The sequence below is a fragment of the Mytilus trossulus genome, chromosome 12, assembly GCF_036588685.1.
Source record: "Mytilus trossulus isolate FHL-02 chromosome 12, PNRI_Mtr1.1.1.hap1, whole genome shotgun sequence".
Lineage (NCBI taxonomy): Eukaryota > Metazoa > Mollusca > Bivalvia > Mytilida > Mytilidae > Mytilus > Mytilus trossulus.
In genome coordinates, this window is record NC_086384.1 from 1,275,028 (window position 1) to 1,296,514 (window position 21,487).

Consider the following 21,487-nt stretch of genomic DNA (forward strand, 5'->3'; position numbering starts at 1 on the left):
TCATTATAAACACGACCCAATGTGGTTGTCATGTTGATATATGGTGTATTGTGAGTTTTGTAAATGTTCTTATTGTCATTATAAACACGACCCAATGTGGTTGTCATGTTGATATATGGTGTATTGTGTGTTTTGTCAATGTTGTTATTGTCATTATAAACACGACCCAATGTGGTTGTCATGTTGATATATGGTGTATTGTGTGTTTTGTCTATGTTGTTATTGTCATTATAAACACGACCCAATGTGGTTGTCATGTTGATATATGGTGTATTGTGTGTTTTGTCAATGTTGTTATTGTCATTATAAACACGACCCAATGTGGTTGTCATGTTGATATATGGTGTATTGTGTGTTTTGTCAATGTTGTTATTGTCATTATAAAGACGACCCAATGTGGTTGTCATGTTGATATCTGGTGTTTTGTGTGTTTTGTCTATGTTGTTATTGTCACTATAAACACGACCCAATGTGGTTGTCTTAATGATATATGGTGTATTGTGTGTTTTGTCAATGTTGTTATTGTCATTATAAACACGACCCAATGTGGTTGTCATGTTGATATATGGTGTTTTGTGTGTTTTGTCTATGTTGTTATTGTCACTATAAACACGACCCAATGTGGTTGTCTTAATGATATATGGTGTATTGTATGTTTTGTCAATGTTGTTATTGTCATTATAAACACGACCCAATGTGGTTGTCATGTTGATATATGGTGTATTGTGTGCTTTGTATATGTTGTTATTGTCATTATAAACACGACCCAATGTGGTTGTCATGTTGATATATGGTGTATTGTGTGTTTTGTCAATGTTGTTATTGTCATTATAAACACGACCCAATGTGGTTGTCATGTTGATATATGGTGTATTGTGTGTTTTGTCAATGTTGTTATTGTCATTATAAACACGACCCAATGTGGTTGTCATGTTGATATATGGTGTTTTGTGTGTTTTGTCTATGTTGTTATTGTCACTATAAACACGACCCAATGTGGTTGTCTTAATGATATATGGTGTATTGTATGTTTTGTCAATGTTGTTATTGTCATTATAAACACGACCCAATGTGGTTGTCATGTTGATATATGGTGTATTGTGTGCTTTGTATATGTTGTTATTGTCATTATAAACACGACCCAATGTGGTTGTCATGTTGATATATGGTGTATTGTGTGTTTTGTCAATGTTGTTATTGTCATTATAAACACGACCCAATGTGGTTGTCATGTTGATATATGGTGTATTGTGTGTTTTGTAAATGTTGTTATTGTCATTATAAACACGACCCAATGTGGTTGTCTTAATGATATATGGTGTATTGTGTATTTTGTCTATGTTGTTATTGTCATTATAAACACGACCCATGTGGTTGTCATGTTGATATATGGTGTATTGTGTGTTTTGTCAATGTTGTTATTGTCATTATAAACACGACCCAATGTGGTTGTCATGTTGATATATGGTGTATTGTGTGTTTTGTCTATGTTGTTATTGTCATTATAAACACGACCCAATGTGGTTGTCATGTTGATATATGGTGTATTGTGTGTTTTGTCAATGTTGTTATTGTCATTATAAACACGACCCAATGTGGTTGTCATGTTGATATATGGTGTATTGTGTGTTTTGTCAATGTTGTTATTGTCATTATAAACACGACCCAATGTGGTTGTCATGTTGATATATGGTGTATTGTGTGTTTTGTCAATGTTGTTATTGTCATTATAAACACGACCCAATGTGGTTGTCATGTTGATATATGGTGTATTGTGTGTTTTGTCAATGTTGTTATTGTCATTATAAACACGACTTAATGTGGTTGTCATGTTGATATATGGTGTATTGTGTGTTTTGTCTATGTTGTTATTGTCATTATAAACACGACCCAATGTGGTTGTCATGTTGATATATGGTGTATTGTGTGTTTTGTCAATGTTGTTATTATCATTATAAACACGACCCAATGTGGTTGTCTTAATGATATATGGTGTATTGTGTGTTTTGTCAATGTTGTTATTGTCATTATAAACACGACCCAATGTGGTTGTCTTAATGATATATGGTGTATTGTGTGTTTTGTCAATGTTGTTATTGTCATTATAAACACGACCCAATGTGGTTGTCATGTTGATATCTGGTGTATTGTGTGTTTTGTCAATGTTGTTATTGTCATTATAAACACGACCCAATGTGGTTGTCATGTTGATATATGGTGTATTGTGTGTTTTGTCTATGTTGTTATTGTCATTATAAACACGACCCAATGTGGTTGTCATGTTGATATATGGTGTATTGTGAGTTTTGTCAATGTTGTTATTGTCATTATAAACACGACCCAATGTGGTAGTCATGTTGATATATGGTGTATTGTGTGTTTTGACAATGTTGTTAGTTATTGTCATTATAAACACGACCCAATGTGGTTGTCATGTTGATATATGGTGTATTGTGTGTTTTGTCAATGTTGTTATTGTCATTATAAACACGACCCATGTGGTTGTCATGTTGATATCTGGTGTATTGTGTGTTTTGTAAATGTTCTTATTGTCATTATAAACACGACCCAATGTGGTTGTCATGTTGATATATGGTGTATTGTGTGTTTTGTCAATGTTGTTATTGTCATTATAAACACGACCCAATGTGGTTGTCATGTTGATATATGGTGTATTGTGAGTTTTGTAAATGTTCTTATTGTCATTATAAACACGACCCAATGTGGTTGTCTGGTTGATATATGGTGTATTGTGTGTTTTGTCAATGTTGTTATTGTCATTATAAACACGACCCAATGTGGTTGTCATGTTGATATATGGTGTATTGTGAGTTTTGTAAATGTTCTTATTGTCATTATAAACACGACCCAATGTGGTTGTCATGTTGATATATGGTGTATTGTGTGTTTTGTCAATGTTGTTATTGTCATTATAAACACGACCCATGTGGTTGTCATGTTGATATCTGGTGTATTGTGAGTTTTGTCTATGTTGTTATTGTCATTATAAAGACGACCCAATGTGGTTGTCTTGTTGATATCTGGTGTATTGTGTGTTTTGTCTATGTTGTTATTGTCATTATAAACACGACCCAATGTGGTTGTCATGTTGATATATGGTGTATTGTGAGTTTTGTCAATGTTGTTGTTGTCATTATAAACACGACCCAATGTGGTTGTCATGTTGATATATGGTGTATTGTGTGTTTTGTCAATGTTGTTATTGTCATTATAAACACGACCCAATGTGGTTGTCATGTTGATATATGGTGTATTGTGTGTTTTGTCTATGTTGTTATTGTCATTATAAACACGACCCAATGTGGTTGTCATGTTGATATATGGTGTATTGTGAGTTTTGTCAATGTTGTTGTTGTCATTATAAACACGACCCAATGTGGTTGTCATGTTGATATATGGTGTATTGTGAGTTTTTTCAATGTTGTTGTTGTCATTATAAACACGACCCAATGTGGTTGTCATGTTGATATATGGTGTATTGTGTGTTTTGTCAATGTTGTTATTGTCATTATAAACACGACCCAATGTGGTTGTCATGTTGATATATGGTGTATTGTGTGTTTTGTCAATGTTGTTATTGTCATTATAAACAAGACCCAATGTGGTTGTCATGTTGATATATGGTGTATTGTGAGTTTTGTCAATGTTGTTGTTGTCATTATAAACACGACCCAATGTGGTTGTCATGTTGATATATGGTGTATTGTGTGTTTTGTCAATGTTTGTTATTGTCATTATAAACACGACCCAATGTGGTTGTCATGTTGATATATGGTGTATTGTGTGTTTTGTCTATGTTGTTATTGTCATTATAAACACGACCCAATGTGGTTGTCATGTTGATATATGGTGTATTGTGAGTTTTGTCAATGTTGTTATTGTCATTATAAACACGACCCAATGTGGTTGTCATGTTGATATATGGTGCAGTGTGTGTTTTGTCTATGTTGTTATTGTCATTATAAACACGACCCAATGTGGTTGTCATGTTGATATATGGTGTATTGTGTGTTTTTTCAATGTGGCTATTGTCATTATAAACACGACCCAATGTGGTTGTCTTGTTGATATCTGGTGTATTGTGTGTTTTGTCAATGTTGTTATTGTCATTATAAACACGAACCAATGTGGTTGTCTTGTTGATATCTGGTGTATTGTGTGTTTTTTCAATGTGGCTATTGTCATTATAAAGACGACCCAATGTGGTTGTCTTGTTGATATCTGGTGTATTGTGTGTTTTGTCAATGTTGTTATTGTCATTATAAACACGACCCAATGTGGTTGTCTTGTTGATATCTGGTGTATTGTGTGTTTTGTCAATGTTGTTGTTGTCATTATAAACACGACCCAATGTGGTTGTCTTGTTGATATCTGGTGTATTGTGTGTTTTGTCAATGTTGTTATTGTCATTATAAACACGACCCAATGTGGTTGTCTTGTTGATATATGGTGTATTGTGAGTTTTGTCAATGTTGTTATTGTCATTATAAACACGACCCAATGTGGTTGTCTTGTTGATATCTGGTGTATTGTGTGTTTTTTCAATGTGGCTATTGTCATTATAAAGACGACCCAATGTGGTTGTCTTGTTGATATCTGGTGTATTGTGTGTTTTGTCAATATTGTTATTGTCATTATAAACACGACCCAATTTGGTTGTCTTGTTGATATATGGTGTATTGTGAGTTTTGTCAATGTTGTTATTGTCATTATAAACACGACCCAATGTGGTTGTCTTGTTGATATCTGGTGTATTGTGTGTTTTTTCAATGTGGCTATTGTCATTATAAAGACGACCCAATGTGGTTGTCTTGTTGATATCTGGTGTATTGTGTGTTTTTTCAATGTGGCTATTGTCATTATAAAGACGACCCAATGTGGTTGTCTTGTTGATATCTGGTGTATTGTGTGTTTTTTCAATGTGGCTATTGTCATTATAAAGACGACCCAATGTGGTTGTCTTGTTGATATCTGGTGTATTGTGTGTTTTTTCAATGTGGCTATTGTCATTATAAAGACGACCCAATGTGGTTGTCATGTTGATATCTGGTGTATTGTGTGTTTTGTCAATGTTGTTATTGTCATTATAAACACGACCCAATGTGGTTGTCTTGTTGATATCTGGTGTATTGTGTGTTTTGTCAATGTTGCTATTGTCATTATAAACACGACCCAATGTGGTTGTCTTGTTGATATCTGGTGTATTGTGTATTGTGTGTTTTGTAAATGTTGTTATTGTCATTATAAAGACGACCCAATGTAGTTGTCTTGTTGATATATGGTGTATTATCTTACAACTGACGTCATTATACTTATGGTGAAAACTTTTAAAATTCTCCTGTATGACACTTTGTTACTGAACAGTAATCTTTTGTCATCTGTTCACATCTGATTCCTACGACCGTACTAAAAATTACCATTTCTACTTCTATCGTCTTTTATTACGAAATGACCCTGATGATACAACCACCCAAATAGTTAGCACTCCTATCCCGACTTGACATCTCATCGATACGTCATTTTACTGTTAAAAACTTTTTAAATCATTCGAAATACTCATTTTTGTTGTACCCTATATGATCTGAGAGTCACTGATGAGTCTTATGTAGACGAAACGCGCGTCTGGCGTATTAAATTAAGATGACCTCAGCAAATTGTGTTACTACTTTTTCTAATTTTTGGTTTTCAATACTTTACAACTTCTAATGAATTTGACAAACATAATGTTTTGATTCGAGCGCTAATGATAAGTCTAGTGTTAACGTAATGCACATCTCACGTACAAAATTGTTAACCTTTTTTTATATTTGCTTGTTCTTGTAAGAAGTATATGAAAAATATCGAACTCGATTCAAAATTCAAAAGAGGGAAAGTCCATAAAATCTGACAATTCAAACGTTAGACTATATGAACCAACGATACGAATGGAAAACAACTGTCATATTCCTGACTTGGTACAGGAAATTTTTAAAGAGAAAATGGTGGGTTAAACCTGGTTTTATTATTTGGGAAGAAGACAGTCGCAACATAAAGTCCCAAAAACTGAATAGTCGGATCCAACGCTCTTTATTTTTGTTGTTCGCTCATAAACGGAAGGGGACCAAATTTATATAAATATATACTGTCATCGTGTCACATGCTGGACCCGGATACACTACTGACTAAATAGTTGTTGATTTCTGTGTCATTTTTGTCTCTCGTAGAGAGTTATATCAAAGGCAATTATACTACATCTTCTTATCCTTAGAAAGTATGAAATATCTACAAACTCAAAATTCTGCTTTCGTCATTCTTCTCACCTACATATCAACAAGAGTTTTCGGACAAAAGCCAGCTCCATTATGTACATTCACAAACCATAAAACGTCACAATCTGAGATGAACAAGAGGCTACAACCATTGCTTGGAAGAGTGTATGTATACATTTTTTTTACTATTTACTATTTGACCTAAATGGCGTTGTTGAAAATGACTGAAGGGCCTTTAACATCGCTTGAAAGAAGACCTGTGGCTGACTGGCCCTCGAACATTTCTAGGTTGCACCACTTTCTTTACACAAAGATTTAATTTAAAATTAAACTTTTGACAGGTCGTTAAATTTGCTATATATATTGACATACTTTATTATATTTTATCTTGTATACCAATTCGTAATTATAAAATTGAGAAAGGAAATGGGGAATGTGTCAAAGCGACAACAACCCGACCATAGAGCAGACAACAGCCGAAGACCACCAATGGGTCTTCAATGTAGCGAGAATCCCCGCACCCGTAGGTGTCCTTCAGATGGCCTCTAAAAATATGTATACTAGTACAGTGATAATGGACGTCATACTAAACTCCAAATTATACACAAGAAACAAAAATAAAAATCATACAAGACTAACAAAGGCCAGAGGCTCCTGACTTGGAACAGGCGCAAAATTGCCGCGGGGTTAAACATGTTTATGAGATCTCAACCCTCCCCCTAATTCGTAATTATGTCTATCAATTTTTTAACTGCACTTGTATGTACACAAATTTTGATTAATGTGGAAACTGCAATTTCTCTTCAAACGTGTAAATGAAAGAATTTGTAAATCATTCGAGCTAATAAAACTTTAATTGTAGATGTCCTGAACCGGATATAAACCAAGATTTACATGTACAAACGTTATACATAGTTATAAATTATCAAAGTTATATGAAACGAGTTTCTTTAAATGTTAATGTTATCGAAATTATTGAACCGATGCATACATATACTAAAAAGTCAAATCACAAAAACACTGAACTCCGAGAAAAATTCAAAACGGAAAGTCCCTAATCAAATGATAAAATCAAATGATAAAACACACCAAACGAATGGACAACAACTGTCATATTCCTTACTTGGTACAGGCATTTTTAAATGTAGAAAACAGTTAATTGAACCTGTTTTTATAGCGCTTAACCTCTGACTTGTACGACAATCGCATCAAGTTTCATTATTTTGACAATGATGCGTGAACAAAGTGTCACAAATAGGGGTACAGCAACAACAAACCCCATCAAAAACTGGGGTGATTTCCGGTGCTCTGGAAGGGTAAGCAGATCCTACTCCACATGTAGCACCTGTCGTGTTGCTCATGTTATTACAAAGGTGGTAAATAGACGAATTCGGTAGGTCACATTAGTGAAAAGGGGATTGTATTTACGGCATAAAGAACATTTCAGATATCATATGTATAACCGATATTCCTTTACGGTCAACCAACTCATGATGGTATCCGTTAAATTTACAAATTGATGATATCAACTACACCATTTGGAAGTCTTGGTTAAAAATGAAAAGGATGCAATTTGGAAGCTGAAGTCATCTCTTTTCGTAAAGTTTTGTTTTCAAACGACCCTCTAAGTTCAGTATGGACGGTTATTTTATGAATTTTTAGCGTATTATCGTAAAATAATATTTCATTCAGTGATTGTTGATATGGAGCTTATGAACTTTCGAGTTACCGGATCGAGACATTGATAATTAATTAACACATAGCACGTAGAGCTCGTGATAGATAAGTGAATTGATACAGCCATGATATTTGTTGGTTTTATTTTACGCAATACCATTTGTTGCATTTGTTACTTTAGCTTTTCCTGAACAGTTGTTAAATGATTTGTTGTAAGTATTAGATTTGTTCTTTTATAGTCGATATTACTAGTTACCTTTCAGTGCACTTTGTTAAAATTCTTTTATCACGTTTTCCCCCTTGCACTTGCGCTTTGTGATGGTCGAAGTTCTAACTAGTGGTCATGAAGTTAAGGTCACTGCATACGGGGAAATATCAGAGAATTAGTGTACGGGAAGACAATAATTCAATATTTATAGCTTTTCGTTGATCATCTCAACGAGATTGATTTTCTCGCTTGAGTCGGTACGTCGAAAGCGTGAAATGCAATCGAGTTGAGATGACCATGGAAGTATTACATTGATACTCCATAAGATGACCAATGATAATCTGTTTATCGCTATTTTACCTATGACGATGTTGTCAATTTCATAAGCAACGCCACATGCGTCCTTAGTTTCTAGCAATAATTTTCCATCGCAAGCGAGTAGCATGATATGAAAAATTATCACAAAAAAAGACCAAAGGAAAATGCATAAAATAGCGATAATAATACATCTATGAAGATGTTGATGATATAAAGAAGTTTCTTTTACAAGAAAGTTAACATACACTTGTAATATAGTCAAACTTAGCCATTCAAGTTTATAAAACATATTCGACTTTTATTTAAATTTGAAGTTTCATATGACTTTAAGAGCGCGCGATGACGATTACAGTGACTGAAAAATTGCAAGTTTGGAACTAATTTCGTATATAGTTATCAAAAGTACCAGGATTATAATTTTATACGCCAGACGCGCGTTTCGTCTACATAAGACTCATCAGTGACGCTCAGATCAAAATAGTTAAAAAGCCAAATAAATTCAAATTAAGTTGAAGAGCATTTAGGATCCAAAATTCCAAAAAGTTGTGCCAAATACGGCTAAGGTAATCTACTCCTGGGGTAAGAAAATCCTTAGTTATTCGAAAAATTCAAAATTTAGTTAACAGAAAATTTATAAAAATTACTGGGCTGGTGATACCCTCGGGGACGAAACGTCGTATCAGTGTTAATGAACATTTCAATAACTTTTTCATTATGTTTATCTGAATGTTTTCATAGTAAGAATGTGAGATTTCCGTCCGTAAACAATGTTTTATCTTGAAAATAACCAATGACAAATTAATAATAAAATATTTACAAGAACTATAAAAGTCCTTCAAATTTCAAACTGGGATCAATTGACTGTAAATAATTATCAAGTTTTTGTTTTCGTCATTTTAATGGACCATTTGATTACCACACAACTATGATTTCTTTTAATCTTATTCTTTCAGATTTGAGACAAGAGAGAAAGAAAGCCTGTACACCTATAATATCGGAATATGTGTGAATGTTGATCCACAAAAAAAGTTTGGTGAAAATGTTGGAGTAGTACAAATTGCAGATAAAGCTCCTAGACATTGGGTCATTGGCTATTACAATAACTCCCAGCTTATAGAAGGAAGTATGTTATACTACATGTAGAAAATATTTTACTATAATCCTAGACATTGGGTCATTGGCTTAACTCCCAGCTTATAGAAGGAAGTATTTAAAGCTACATATAGGGATTATTTTACTATATAAATTAGACAGCAATCCTACAATACACCGCTATTTAAAATGAATGTCAATTCAGAAATTCATCTTCCATGCTAATTAGTTTATTCTTTCTCTGCCTCCTCATAAATGAAGTCTTGCCAAAGCAGAACATCCAATAATCATGATAATAGAAACATAGTTCGTTCTTATGTTGTACTGTTATACCACTGTTCCATGTTAGGAGGAGGGTTGGGATCCCACTTACATGTTAAATATTTGTTTTTCGTTCATCTTTTTTATATGAATAAGGCCGTTAGTTTTCTCGTTTGAATTGTTTTACATTGTCATATCGGGGTCTTTTATAGCTGACTATGCGGTATGGGCTTTGTTCATTGTTGAAGGCCGTACGGTGACCTATATTTGTTAATGTCTGTGTCATTTAGCATGTTTAGGTCTCTTGTGGAAAGTTGTCTCATTTGCAATCATACCACATCTTCTTTTGTATACTAATAGCAAATAGGATATACTTAACTTTATGTATGAACACAATCTGTCCACCTCAGAAATTGGAATTACCTGTACACATACAAGTGGCAACTCATCTTCAGCCATAGATTAAATACTATTTCAAGAAAAATTTAGAGGTTGTTTACTTGTAATGTTTTGGATTTTTTGTCAGATTTTCAAAATCCTGTGGATTTATTCATTTGAATGCTTTAAAAAATTTGCCTACTGAACCCATTTTTTTTATATAAATCTTTTACGGACGCCATCACGAGTTGGTTGACCGTTATGGAATAACCGTTTCACAGATGATATTTGATATGTTCCTTATGTCGTAACTTCAATATCCTTCTCTTTTCATGAATGTAACCTACCGATTTATACTATTTACCGGGTTTATAATAACATGAGCAACACAACAGTTGCTACATGTGGAGTAGGATCTGTCTACCCTTCCGGAGCATCTGAAATCACTCCAAGTTTTTGATGGGGTTCGTGTTGTTGTAGTACCCCTATTTGTGACACTTTGTTCTCGCATCATTGTCAATATGATGGAATTTGATACGACTGTCGTACAAGTTTGAGGTTAAGCGCTCAATCTTTAGTTTTTTTTATGTTGTTTCTTGTGTACTATTATTTGTCTGTTTGTTTATTTCATTTTAAGACGTGGCGTTGTCAATTCATTTTCGATTTGTGAATTTGACTATTCCTCTGGTATCTTTCTTCCCTCTTTTATAGGTATTTTATAAGCCATCTGCAAAGTCTTATAAAATCTTTGTTATTTTTTAATAGTTTTTAAAAACTTAAACTTGTCAATGATAAAGCGACGAAAAATCAAGAGAGAATATTTTCTCAGCCAAAATTTCAAAATATCTCGAAACAAGAACATTGACATACATTTTTTTTATCCCTTGATTTCTTTATTACTTCACTATCAATATATATTATATTACGAAAAGCTTGTTAATTTGAAACTGAGTAGCGAACATCATATGTAGCGAACCTACTTAATATTGAAAAAGCTGACACTATCACAAACGTATCGGATCATTTTCCAGTTTTACCTAAACTTAAATATGTAACACTTCAAATAAATTCTTTTACTCATTTACTCACATTGAACTAAATTGATAAAGGCATAAAAATGGGATGTTAAAAGAGGACACAAAGAACCCATTTAACTTGATTCGGCATTCTTGACTTTCAATCAAACAATAATTAAAGCTACACTAACAGAAACAGAAATAGTAACAAATCATGACAGATGAAATTGACAAATGGAAATGGGGAATGTGTCAAAGCGACAACAACTTGACCATAGAGCAGACAACAGCCGAGGGCCATCAATGGACATTTTTCAGGCATTATCAGAAAGAAAAAAAAATTACGAATGGAAACAAAATAGTCGACCATCTGATCCTCACAACCCAATAAAAAAAAAGAAGATGTGGTATGATTGCCAATGAGACAACTGTCCACAAGAGACCAAAATGACACATACATTAACAACAATGGGTCACGGTACGGCCTTCAACAATGAGCAAAGCCCATATCGCATAGTCAGCTATAAAAGGCCCCTATAAGACAATGTAAAACAATTCAATCTAACGGCCTTATTTATATAAAAAAAAAAATGAACGATCGAAAAACAAATATGAAACATATAAACAAACGACAACCACTGAATTACAGGCTCCTGACTTGTGGCAGGCACATACATAAATAATGTGGCGGGGTTAAAAATGTTAGCGGGATCCCAACCCTCCCCTAATCTGGGACAGTGGTATAACAGTACAACATAAGAACGAACTATAAAAGTCAAATGAAAAAGGCTTTACTCGTCAGATGGACAAAAATACAAGTGGACGTGGCCGGGTACTTATACATCCCGACACAAAAAGACACAATGAACAGATCTGAGAGTACTCGCAGTTATCTGACAGCTAGTTCAAAGCCACTAACAACTAATAAAGTATCATGCATTTAAGACTTAACTATCAATCCGTACACATCCAACATCCAATGGATTTAGTGTAAAGACGTCATAAACAGCCAGAGAAAAACATGAACTTGTACAATGCCAAGTTACAGGTATCGACAGATTGTAGATCCATGAATATGTATATGTATATTAGTTACTATTAATATTTAGTTAGCTTTTAAATTACTGATAACAAAATCAATATTTATACCAATAAAAACAATATTCAATGATCTCATTACAGTGTTGAATAGGTAACGTGTTAGAATAAGTTTATTTTAAGGAGCGACAAGTTTACATGGACCATTTCTAAATTTCCGGGCACGGTTAACAACATTTTCGTAAAAATGAGGATGTGCTATCCCGTTTGACATAAGTTTTCAACCAAACTTTAAACTGTTGGTGACCTTCTGCTGTTGTGTTTTTTTATTTTGGTCGGGTTGTTGTCTCTTTGACACATTCCCCATTTCCATTCTCAATTTTATTTAAAACCAAGTTCTCTCTTGAAAAGACAAATACCACCTTTTAACTTTGGAAGCAATGCATAATAGCAATTGCACTCAATAGAATCCAAGAATGTGAGGGATTCAAAGATGCAGGACATAAGAACCTTTTATAGCCTTATAAAAAAATCAAAGAGAAAAAAATCTCAAGAGAACATATTAATGAAGGGTTTTCAAGGATAAGTATAATCACCAGTTATAACTGCAGAAAATATTATTTTTGGTATTAAAAATCTGCTACTTTACTGCAAATAATTGGAAGATATTTGCTTAAAATTCGGTTATAAACCAGATTTACTGAAAATTGGAATTTTATTTCCGGTCTGAACAAATAAAGGGGAATACAAAAATGCCAAAAGATATAGAGTGTTATATTTAATTATTTACTCAAAAATAATAGAAAAGAAAAGGAAAAGAAAATCCTAAATTACTAAATACTCAAAATCCACTTCAAAAGAGCTTCACCGAGGACTTCGCCACTGAACTGCGAACTATTCATTAAGGAATTTGAAAGAGGGATCAAAATCCTTAAACTTCCAGTACTTATAGCTTTATTAAACTAACTTATACAATATTAAAATTATTCCACTGCTTAGTACATCATCGGCAGAGTCGGAAACCTCAACTGTTGTGCGAATAACTGTGATTATACCTGTGCGGATAATGATGCATTTGTCTCTACTCATAACCCTCTAGACTGACTTACAAAATTAAATAACAAAAATATTGAACTTCGAGAAAAATACAAAACGGAATGTCCCTAATAAAAAGGCAAAATCAAAAACTCACATCAAACGAATGAATAACAACTGTCATATTCCTGACTTGGTTCATCCATTTTCTTATGTAACAAATGGTGGATTGAACTTGGTTTTATAGCAAGCTAAACCTCTCACTTGTATGACAATGGCATCAAATTCCATTTTATTGATAACGATGTGTGAAGAGAACAAACCTACATAAAAGGGAAAAATGTAAAAAAAAATCAACAATGTGTTATAATAATCTTAATCACTAAAACAACCCTGAAAATATTTAACAAAGAAGCACAAAATGGCATAAAGACCCATCATATGAGAAAAAATGAAAGACAAGAATACTCAAATTTACCATGGTTCAGTAACACAATGACGGGATGTATAAGTACAGAGCTACGTCATATATGTAACAACTAAACACAAAAATGCATATAGACAAAGCACATAGCAAAACTGAAAGACAAGCAACAAAGAAGTTTTCGAAGTAGCACCAGTCATCAAAAGGCATATAGACAAAGCACACTAGCAAAAATGGAAGACAACAATACGAGAATATCATAAACAATAATGAAAAGACGTACAAGTACAACAAGTATCCTAATAAAAATAAAAACAAAAAAATTATTTAACATAGAAGCACAAACAGGCATATATCAAACTCAACAACCTCATTTATTGCTTTCTTATAACCACTTGTTATAACATTCTAGACTGACTTTTATAACCACTTAATAGAGCTTTCTTACAAATTGACGAAAGGAACGAACGAACGGAAAGGGAGCACGTATTTCATTTCCACAATAACAGTTAAAAGAGTCTTTGTTTATCCAGCAAAACAGCATTCTTTTCTAAATCAAGTTTATTTTTCAAAAATAATAATATCGCAAATAACACACGATTTTAATATAATCAAACAGAGAAAAATAGTGTCAAATACACTTTCGTCCGATACGTTACTTACCTTTCGTCAATTTGTAAGAAAGCTCTATTATAACCCCCTAGACTGAATTACAAACAACTTGTTATAACCCTCTAGGCTGACTTACAAACTACTTGTTATTTCCCTCTAGACTTACAATCCATGATTGGCATAGCCGTAGACATCAACAAAAGGGAAGGTTATTAATTGCAATCTACGAAAAGTGTAGTCATCCCGGTATAAAATTTACCGGAATTTTTTTATTGAAATTGAGGATAGGTTTTGGAAATTAAACAGAAATATTTTAAAACATGCCAATTGTACCTAACACCTGTTATGTAGAAATAAAAAAATCCGATAAAGACTCCGCAGACTTTGCTCTAAATGAAAACATAAAATAAGCACGAGAAGCAATGTACAGTCTAATGAGTACAGGCCTCAATAGAAAAAATGGTGTAGGTTGTAAAACATCAATTTCTCTAATACGAACCTATAATTGCCAATTTTAACTTATGGTTTGGAAATTTTATTTCCGAAAGGTAAACTAAACAATATTTTGTCCTTGAATACTAATGTAGATTATTTTGCATATTTATATTTTGTCTGGACTACTTCCTATTGAAGCTGAAATCCATGTTAAAGTTGTCAATCTATTTTGTAATATAACCGGAATCATTGGCGCATCGATTGATTGGCGGCTGAAAGAAAACTACATTAATTTATATAAAATCTCACAATAGCCATAGCTAGTTTATTGAATATATGTTTTGAGAGCACCTGTTATATAGTTTAACTACTATAACTAACTATTAAACTGTAACATTCAGTTGGCAAGGCTTTGAGTGACTCGTCAGATGGTACTAAGCAAAAAATAAGTAAAAAAGAGTTTTAACAGTTATTGATAACAAACTATATGTTGTTAGTTAAGATACGATATCAAAATTTCTAACCGATAATAGTATTGATATGCCTTTTAAAGTTAGTGCAGTTAAATGTAGATTTAAACTGCAGGGTTTTTTCTCAATTCTATGATAAAGTCTGGTAAAAGGTAAGCAACATATATTACAAACTGAAATTCTGACGGTTACGAAAACCACTGTGATTTAAAGCCAATCATATCTTTTATTTCAGCTGACTGGTTAATATTAGAATATTTGGATGGACAGAAATATGGTTCCCATTGTGGGCAAGAACCAAGGAAAGCCAGGATAATGATCAAATGTGATAGAAATGTCAAATCTGGAGTAAGTTATCTCCCCTCTTTAATAATGTCAAATCTGGAATAAGTTATCTCCCTTAGCTTTAATAATGTTTGTAACTAATTTTTTTTGGTTCGGGCTTGATTCATATTTTATTGGTCAAACACCTATGTATAACAATGGCAAATAAGGTCAAATCCTACAATACAAATCCTTGTTGCAATCAAGAAAGAATTCACATTTCAATAAAATAAGTTTTTTAGTTTGTTTACGTTGAAAGAGTACATTTTCAATGCCCTGTGAAATTGATCAAAAGGCACCCTACAACTTTTAATCTTCAATGTCATATAATCTCTTTTTCAGCTTAAAACATAACCCAAACAACATTTTTAGATTATTTTTGTTGAAACTTTAAAGTCTAAAAAATCCACGTACCAAAAAACAGTGTACTAGTATACATATTTTTTAAGGGGCCAACTGAAGGACACCTACGGGTGTGGGAGTTTCTCGCTACATTGAAGACCCATTGGTGGCCTTCGGCTGTTGTCTGCTTTATGGTCGGATTGTTGTCGCTATGACACATTCCCCATTTCCTTTCACAATTTTATTTACTAAGAGAATTTTTTATGTTCATGACAGGCAACATTATTTGGATAAGATATTAACTGCAGTTTAATTAAAATTGTGAAAATTAAGAGACCCATATTATTCAATTTGATCTCATTTTATCCTCATACTGGAAAGGCACGTTTCCTTCTAAAGACCTGCTGTTAATGCAATTTTCAGCAATAGTGCTTTTTATTTATGTTCATTTTTCCCCAACATTCTATAATATGAAAGTATTCCAACTACTCTTCTAAAATTTCCATGAGTGATTTCCATCACTTTGATTTAATCTTAGGCGCTGTTGTCGTACCTCCATTTTTGTCTTTCCTTATTATCTTAAAAAAAAACCATAGATATTATTATAAAAAGTATAAGAGAAAGACAGAAATTTTAAATAGCAAAAGTTTTCATCAATACAAGTCCACAAAAAACCATCAATTGACTAAAAATAAGAGATATTTTGCTTTAAGGTGGTACCTAACACTACAGGGAGATAACACTGTTAAATCAGCTTAACGCTTTAATTACGTTGTGTTGTAAAGGGAATATTAAGCTTCTCAATGATCAAAATTGTTGTTTGTCAAACTGCTATGTAACCAGTGTAATTTTTCAGACAAAACGGTTGGTTCAAAATTTTTGAAATTTTTATATACTTGTTTTAGGGTCAAAGTAAATACTTTGTCAAAATTTTACGAAAATTAAACGAGCCAAACTAATTTTAGTGAAAGTGTTGGGTACCACCTATAGAATGATTTTTAAGAAATTTAATGGGTTTGGATACAATTTTGAAAACAGTAAAAAAAAAAGAGAGAGAAACTGTAAACAGTAAAATTGACATCCAAGCAAATTGAGATCTACATATTGTTGCATTTGTCTTTTATAGTCTGCTCTATTTTGTAAAGAGATATGGGAAGATGTGGTATAAGTGCCAATAAGACAACTCTCCATCCAAAGGACTATTTAAATTAAGAATGGATGAGGAGTGGAGCTATGCAGATACAACACTCCCCCTAAAAAAATAATGAATTCTTCGTAAATAAGTAATCGTTTCTAAATAAACTCATCATAGATACCAGGATTAAATTTTGTATTTACGCCAGACGCGCGTTTTGTCTACAAAAGACTCATCAGTGACGCTTGCATTCAAAAGAGTTAAAAAGGCCAAATAAATTACGAAGTTGAAGAGCCTTGAATACCAAAATTCCTAAACGTTTGTCAAATACAGATAAGGTAATCTATTCCTGAGATAGAAAAGCCTTAGTATTTCAAAAAATCAAGTGTTATGTTTACAGTTAATTTATAAATATGACCAAATCAATGATAATTCATGGCAGCATAGAAGTGATGGCTACTTGGTTAGTGAAAACCTCGGGGAAGTAAAACTCCACCAGTAGTGGCATCGACCCAGTGGTTGTAAATACACTCATCATATGATTAAATTTAGTATTTACGCCAGAGTAAAAGACTTATGTTATTGCGAAACAATGTGACATGAATATCAATAATGTGGTCATTTTTATAATTGACATGAATATCAATAATGTGGTCATTTTTATAAATTTCCTGTATACAAAATTTTGATCTTTTTGAAAAACTAAGGACTTATTTGTCCCAGGCATAGATTACCTTAGTTGTATTTGGCACAACTTTTTGGAATTTTGGATACTCAATACTCTTCAACTTTGTACTTGTTTGGGTTTATAAATATTTTTGATTTGAGCGTCACTGATGAGTCTTATGTAGACGAAACGCGCGTCTGGCGTACTAAATTATAATTCTGGTACCTTTGATAACTACTTACAATAAATACAAAATGATCAGATTTTTTGTCAGATGATAGATATAGGCCCTAAAAGAACTTATTTTCTAACTCAACTTTTGTTATTTTATATTTTAGGAAGAAACAGTTAAAATCATTAGACAAGAGACTGACAAAACACAGGATTGTTACTACTTGTTTGAGATATCCTCACCTGACATTTGTTTTAAAGGACCATATTACAATGTGCTCTCTGGTTCACAAAGTATGCACATACCACAATGTTTAATGTTCGTCATACCTGTTTTCGTTTATTTTTTACATATAATACCTTAATATTTCCAACACACTGGGAAATCTAGTGACACATTATCACCCCTCCCCCGTTAACGCTGAAAACTATATATTCAATGTTTGTCCATCAGTTTTCATGTTTACCTTGATACCATGATGATATCTTCATTTTTTTTTTATCTCGTATATTATCTTATTGATACCACCATCTTTTGATTTCTATGAGTCATTCGTCACAACTCGGTATTTTCCGTACCTTCATCTAAGATCGGAGGAAAGTAACGGATTCACCCGAAGATTGACGATTGTTTAATTAATCTTAAGTACAAGGGGTGAATGATATTTTGATAATCACATTAATTTAAAACTATATGACACACATTTATATAGATATTTCTACCTCTCTTGTTTTATATTGTTTTTAGAAAACTTATTATTTTATCATTTTCTATATTGATGATGTAAAAAATATTTTTATCATTTCATATTATAATTGGTGTTTCTATATATTTTTTATTCATATAAAGATTTTCTTCAGAATACTTATCTTAAATTACACTCTATCATAGTTGGTGCTTCTATTCAAATAATCAAATTTTTAATGAAACGCGTCTTCTGATTGGCTGGCTGACGTTTTTATGTGTATCAGCTAATAGGCATAATTTTGTCATGTGACCGTGACGTCATCAAAGTTTTTTCATGGTTTACTCCGGTTTGAAATGGAATTAATTATAAAAAATGACTGTGATATTTTTTCTGTCAATTCGAAATAATATAAAAAATGTGGTGCACTTTTTTAAATAAGTCGCTCACAGTCGGGTATATTTTTTTTGTATAAAATTGTAGTGCTGTAAAATAATGTTTATATGTTAAACTTTTTCAAATGTTATAGGCATTTTGTTGTTGTTACTTTTTTGCTTTAATTATCCCTAGAATGTATCAGTTGTTTACTAATAAAAAATTATCATTCCTCACTTACTCGACAAGCTTGATTACACATTTTAGACACCTCAGAGTAAGCATCTTACGAAGCTTTTATTTACTTATAGCAATTTGTTCATGGCTGGGACTATTATACTAACAGTAAGCATAATAATCCAAGTTCATGATAAGAAAGAAAATATTTTTAGTTGTTTGTTAATTTTCCATTTTACATGTTTCACACATTTTTTTAATTACTTTTGGTGTTTCTTTTTATTCAATGAAAGATAGTTAAAAAAAAACCCAAAAAAAAACACATTAGAGATGAACAAATGTTATAATTATTGCATTGTTTTTATATTGTCTTCATCACTTTATCAGAAAAGTTTGTTGTGGTTAAAAGTTCCATCCATTTTTTTAGAAAATATTTTTCATTTTTTTTTGTATACATATACACTTTGCGATAACATATATATATTTTTTGAAAACATGTTCCCGTTTCTAATATATTATATATAATTTTTGCTATACATATATATCTATTTTGCTGACATTCTTTCCTGATGAAATTATTTGGAATAACTGATTGTATTATATGCTCCTATTAGAACACTTCGGTCTGAAAATGAAGGACGCATAACGAAACCAAGAGATGCCCGCACTAAAATATACGGTGAAAGACGATTCGACCGAGCAGGAGATACATTGTGGAATGACCTACCAATTCATTTACGGAAAGAACAATCGCTTCCTCGATTTAAAAAGGTTTAAAGACACATATGATTAGACTGGCGTACTGTGATGTGTAAGACCTGTAATATCTATTTATCATTCTAAAAGTTTAAGTGATAGGGCCTTTTATTTTTATTTCTATTATTTTTTTAGTTTTAAAGATTTTATTTAAGAGACAGTTTTATTTTTTTCTCTCTGTGTTTTACTGGTTAAATTTTTACCTTATATTTTCTCTCAGCTAAGAAAATAAATCCTTATTGCATTTTTTTATATAGATTTTACTTGTGTATATACCACAGGGAATGTAAATACTTATAATTTTCATCATTATTCTATTTAATTTTTGGTTGACTGTTATATTCTTATATGTGTTTATGATACATATTTCCCCTTTCAATACCTTTTTAATTTACATCTATATTCTATGAAATTTCTGTTTCATTATTACGTTCATATATATCTATATATATTTGCTATTATTGTACGCATTGTGGTATATATTTTCCTTCAATCTTACATGTTAAGCGCTTATAGTATTATGTTTATTAGATAGGCGCTATATAAAAGCTATGTAATAAATAAATAAATAACATGAAAATTATTTGATTTTTTCTTATTATTCTCTTAAACTATTGCATGACTTCGGATAACTGCAGTTTTACCTAAGTTAAGAATGATTGTTTTTTTATCTAATTTTATTAACTGATTTTTCTTAGGAAAAATTGTTATCGGTTTGGGGATGTACTAAGGGCGTCCTTACAGTGTCCATTTAACAACAATGATATGAAAATCTGTTATATCTTTTTTATATTATTTCATGTGACTGAATGAAGGTCAAGTTCAATTTCACAATTTTAGCTGTTCTCGTTGGATTTTTGATTTTTTTTTTATAAATTTGGAGTTATTTCCCATTGAACAGAAATTGTTCTTTGCAAATACCATTTTCATTAGATAAAAATCTATTTCAATTAAAGGATATAGACCTATTTCATTATATCACATAGTGTAGATAAAATTGTTGACATTAATAAAAAATTGATTTTCACCAATTTGACTCAAATTCTCATATTTCATTGATAACAATGTAAAACATTTTTCCAAACTATCAAATGTATTCTTTATTTTACTTTAAGCAATACAGTTTACCAGTATAATATGCATATATATACAGTTTACAAGTTGTATAGCGTTAACATACACATAAATAACAAACGTCAGAAATATCAGTTACATTTTATACAGTTTGTGAGTTTCAGACTACATATAATAAACATATAGGTCTTAGATATTATTCCTGAACTTAAATGCATAGAGTAAGTACTTTCCTAAATTACAGAGTTCCTTAGTGTTTTCAACAGAAAGCAATTCTACTAATTTATAAGTTGACGGTCTAGTCCAATAATATTTCTTGATAAACTTTTTACGTATATCATTATAATTTGTACATTGCAAAATAAAATGAAATGCATCCTTTACTACATTTTTATCACACACAATACACATTCTACTATTTATACTTATTCCATAAAAACGACCAGTTTCATTGCATAGATTATGTGAGGAAAGGCGGATTCTCGTTATCCATTTACGAGCTATTACATGAATACATTTTTGTAAATAAATTTGTAATTCTACATTT

At 32.0% G+C, this 21,487-nt stretch overlaps 2 protein-coding genes across 2 annotated transcripts; one reads left to right on the top strand and one right to left on the bottom strand.

Annotated features, from left to right (window-relative positions):
- Positions 1–3,736: 3,736 nt before the first annotated feature.
- Positions 3,737–5,263, bottom strand: LOC134693541 (GATA zinc finger domain-containing protein 14-like). Its single transcript, XM_063554378.1, has one exon. It carries the CDS (start codon positions 5,261–5,263, stop codon positions 3,737–3,739), a length of 1,527 nt encoding a protein of 508 aa, XP_063410448.1.
- Positions 5,264–6,122: 859 nt separating this feature from the next.
- On the top strand, positions 6,123–20,342 carry LOC134693406 (cation-dependent mannose-6-phosphate receptor-like). Its single transcript, XM_063554219.1, has 4 exons — positions 6,123–6,434; positions 9,426–9,595; positions 15,469–15,581; positions 18,040–20,342. The coding sequence occupies exons 1-4, from the start codon at positions 6,274–6,276 to the stop codon at positions 18,235–18,237; spliced, it is 642 nt and encodes a 213-aa protein (XP_063410289.1). The 5' UTR covers positions 6,123–6,273; the 3' UTR covers positions 18,238–20,342.
- Positions 20,343–21,487: the final 1,145 nt, after the last annotated feature.

Coding starts and splice junctions, on each gene's coding strand:
- LOC134693541 (XM_063554378.1), bottom strand. CDS start 5,263: ATGACAATAACAACATTTACAAAACACACAATACACAATACACCAGAT.
- LOC134693406 (XM_063554219.1), top strand. CDS start 6,274: ATGAAATATCTACAAACTCAAAATTCTGCTTTCGTCATTCTTCTCACC. Junction 6,435..9,425: donor CAACCATTGCTTGGAAGAGT/GTATGTATACAT, acceptor TTATTCTTTCAG/ATTTGAGACAAGAGAGAAAG. Junction 9,596..15,468: donor CTCCCAGCTTATAGAAGGAA/GTATGTTATACT, acceptor CTTTTATTTCAG/CTGACTGGTTAATATTAGAA.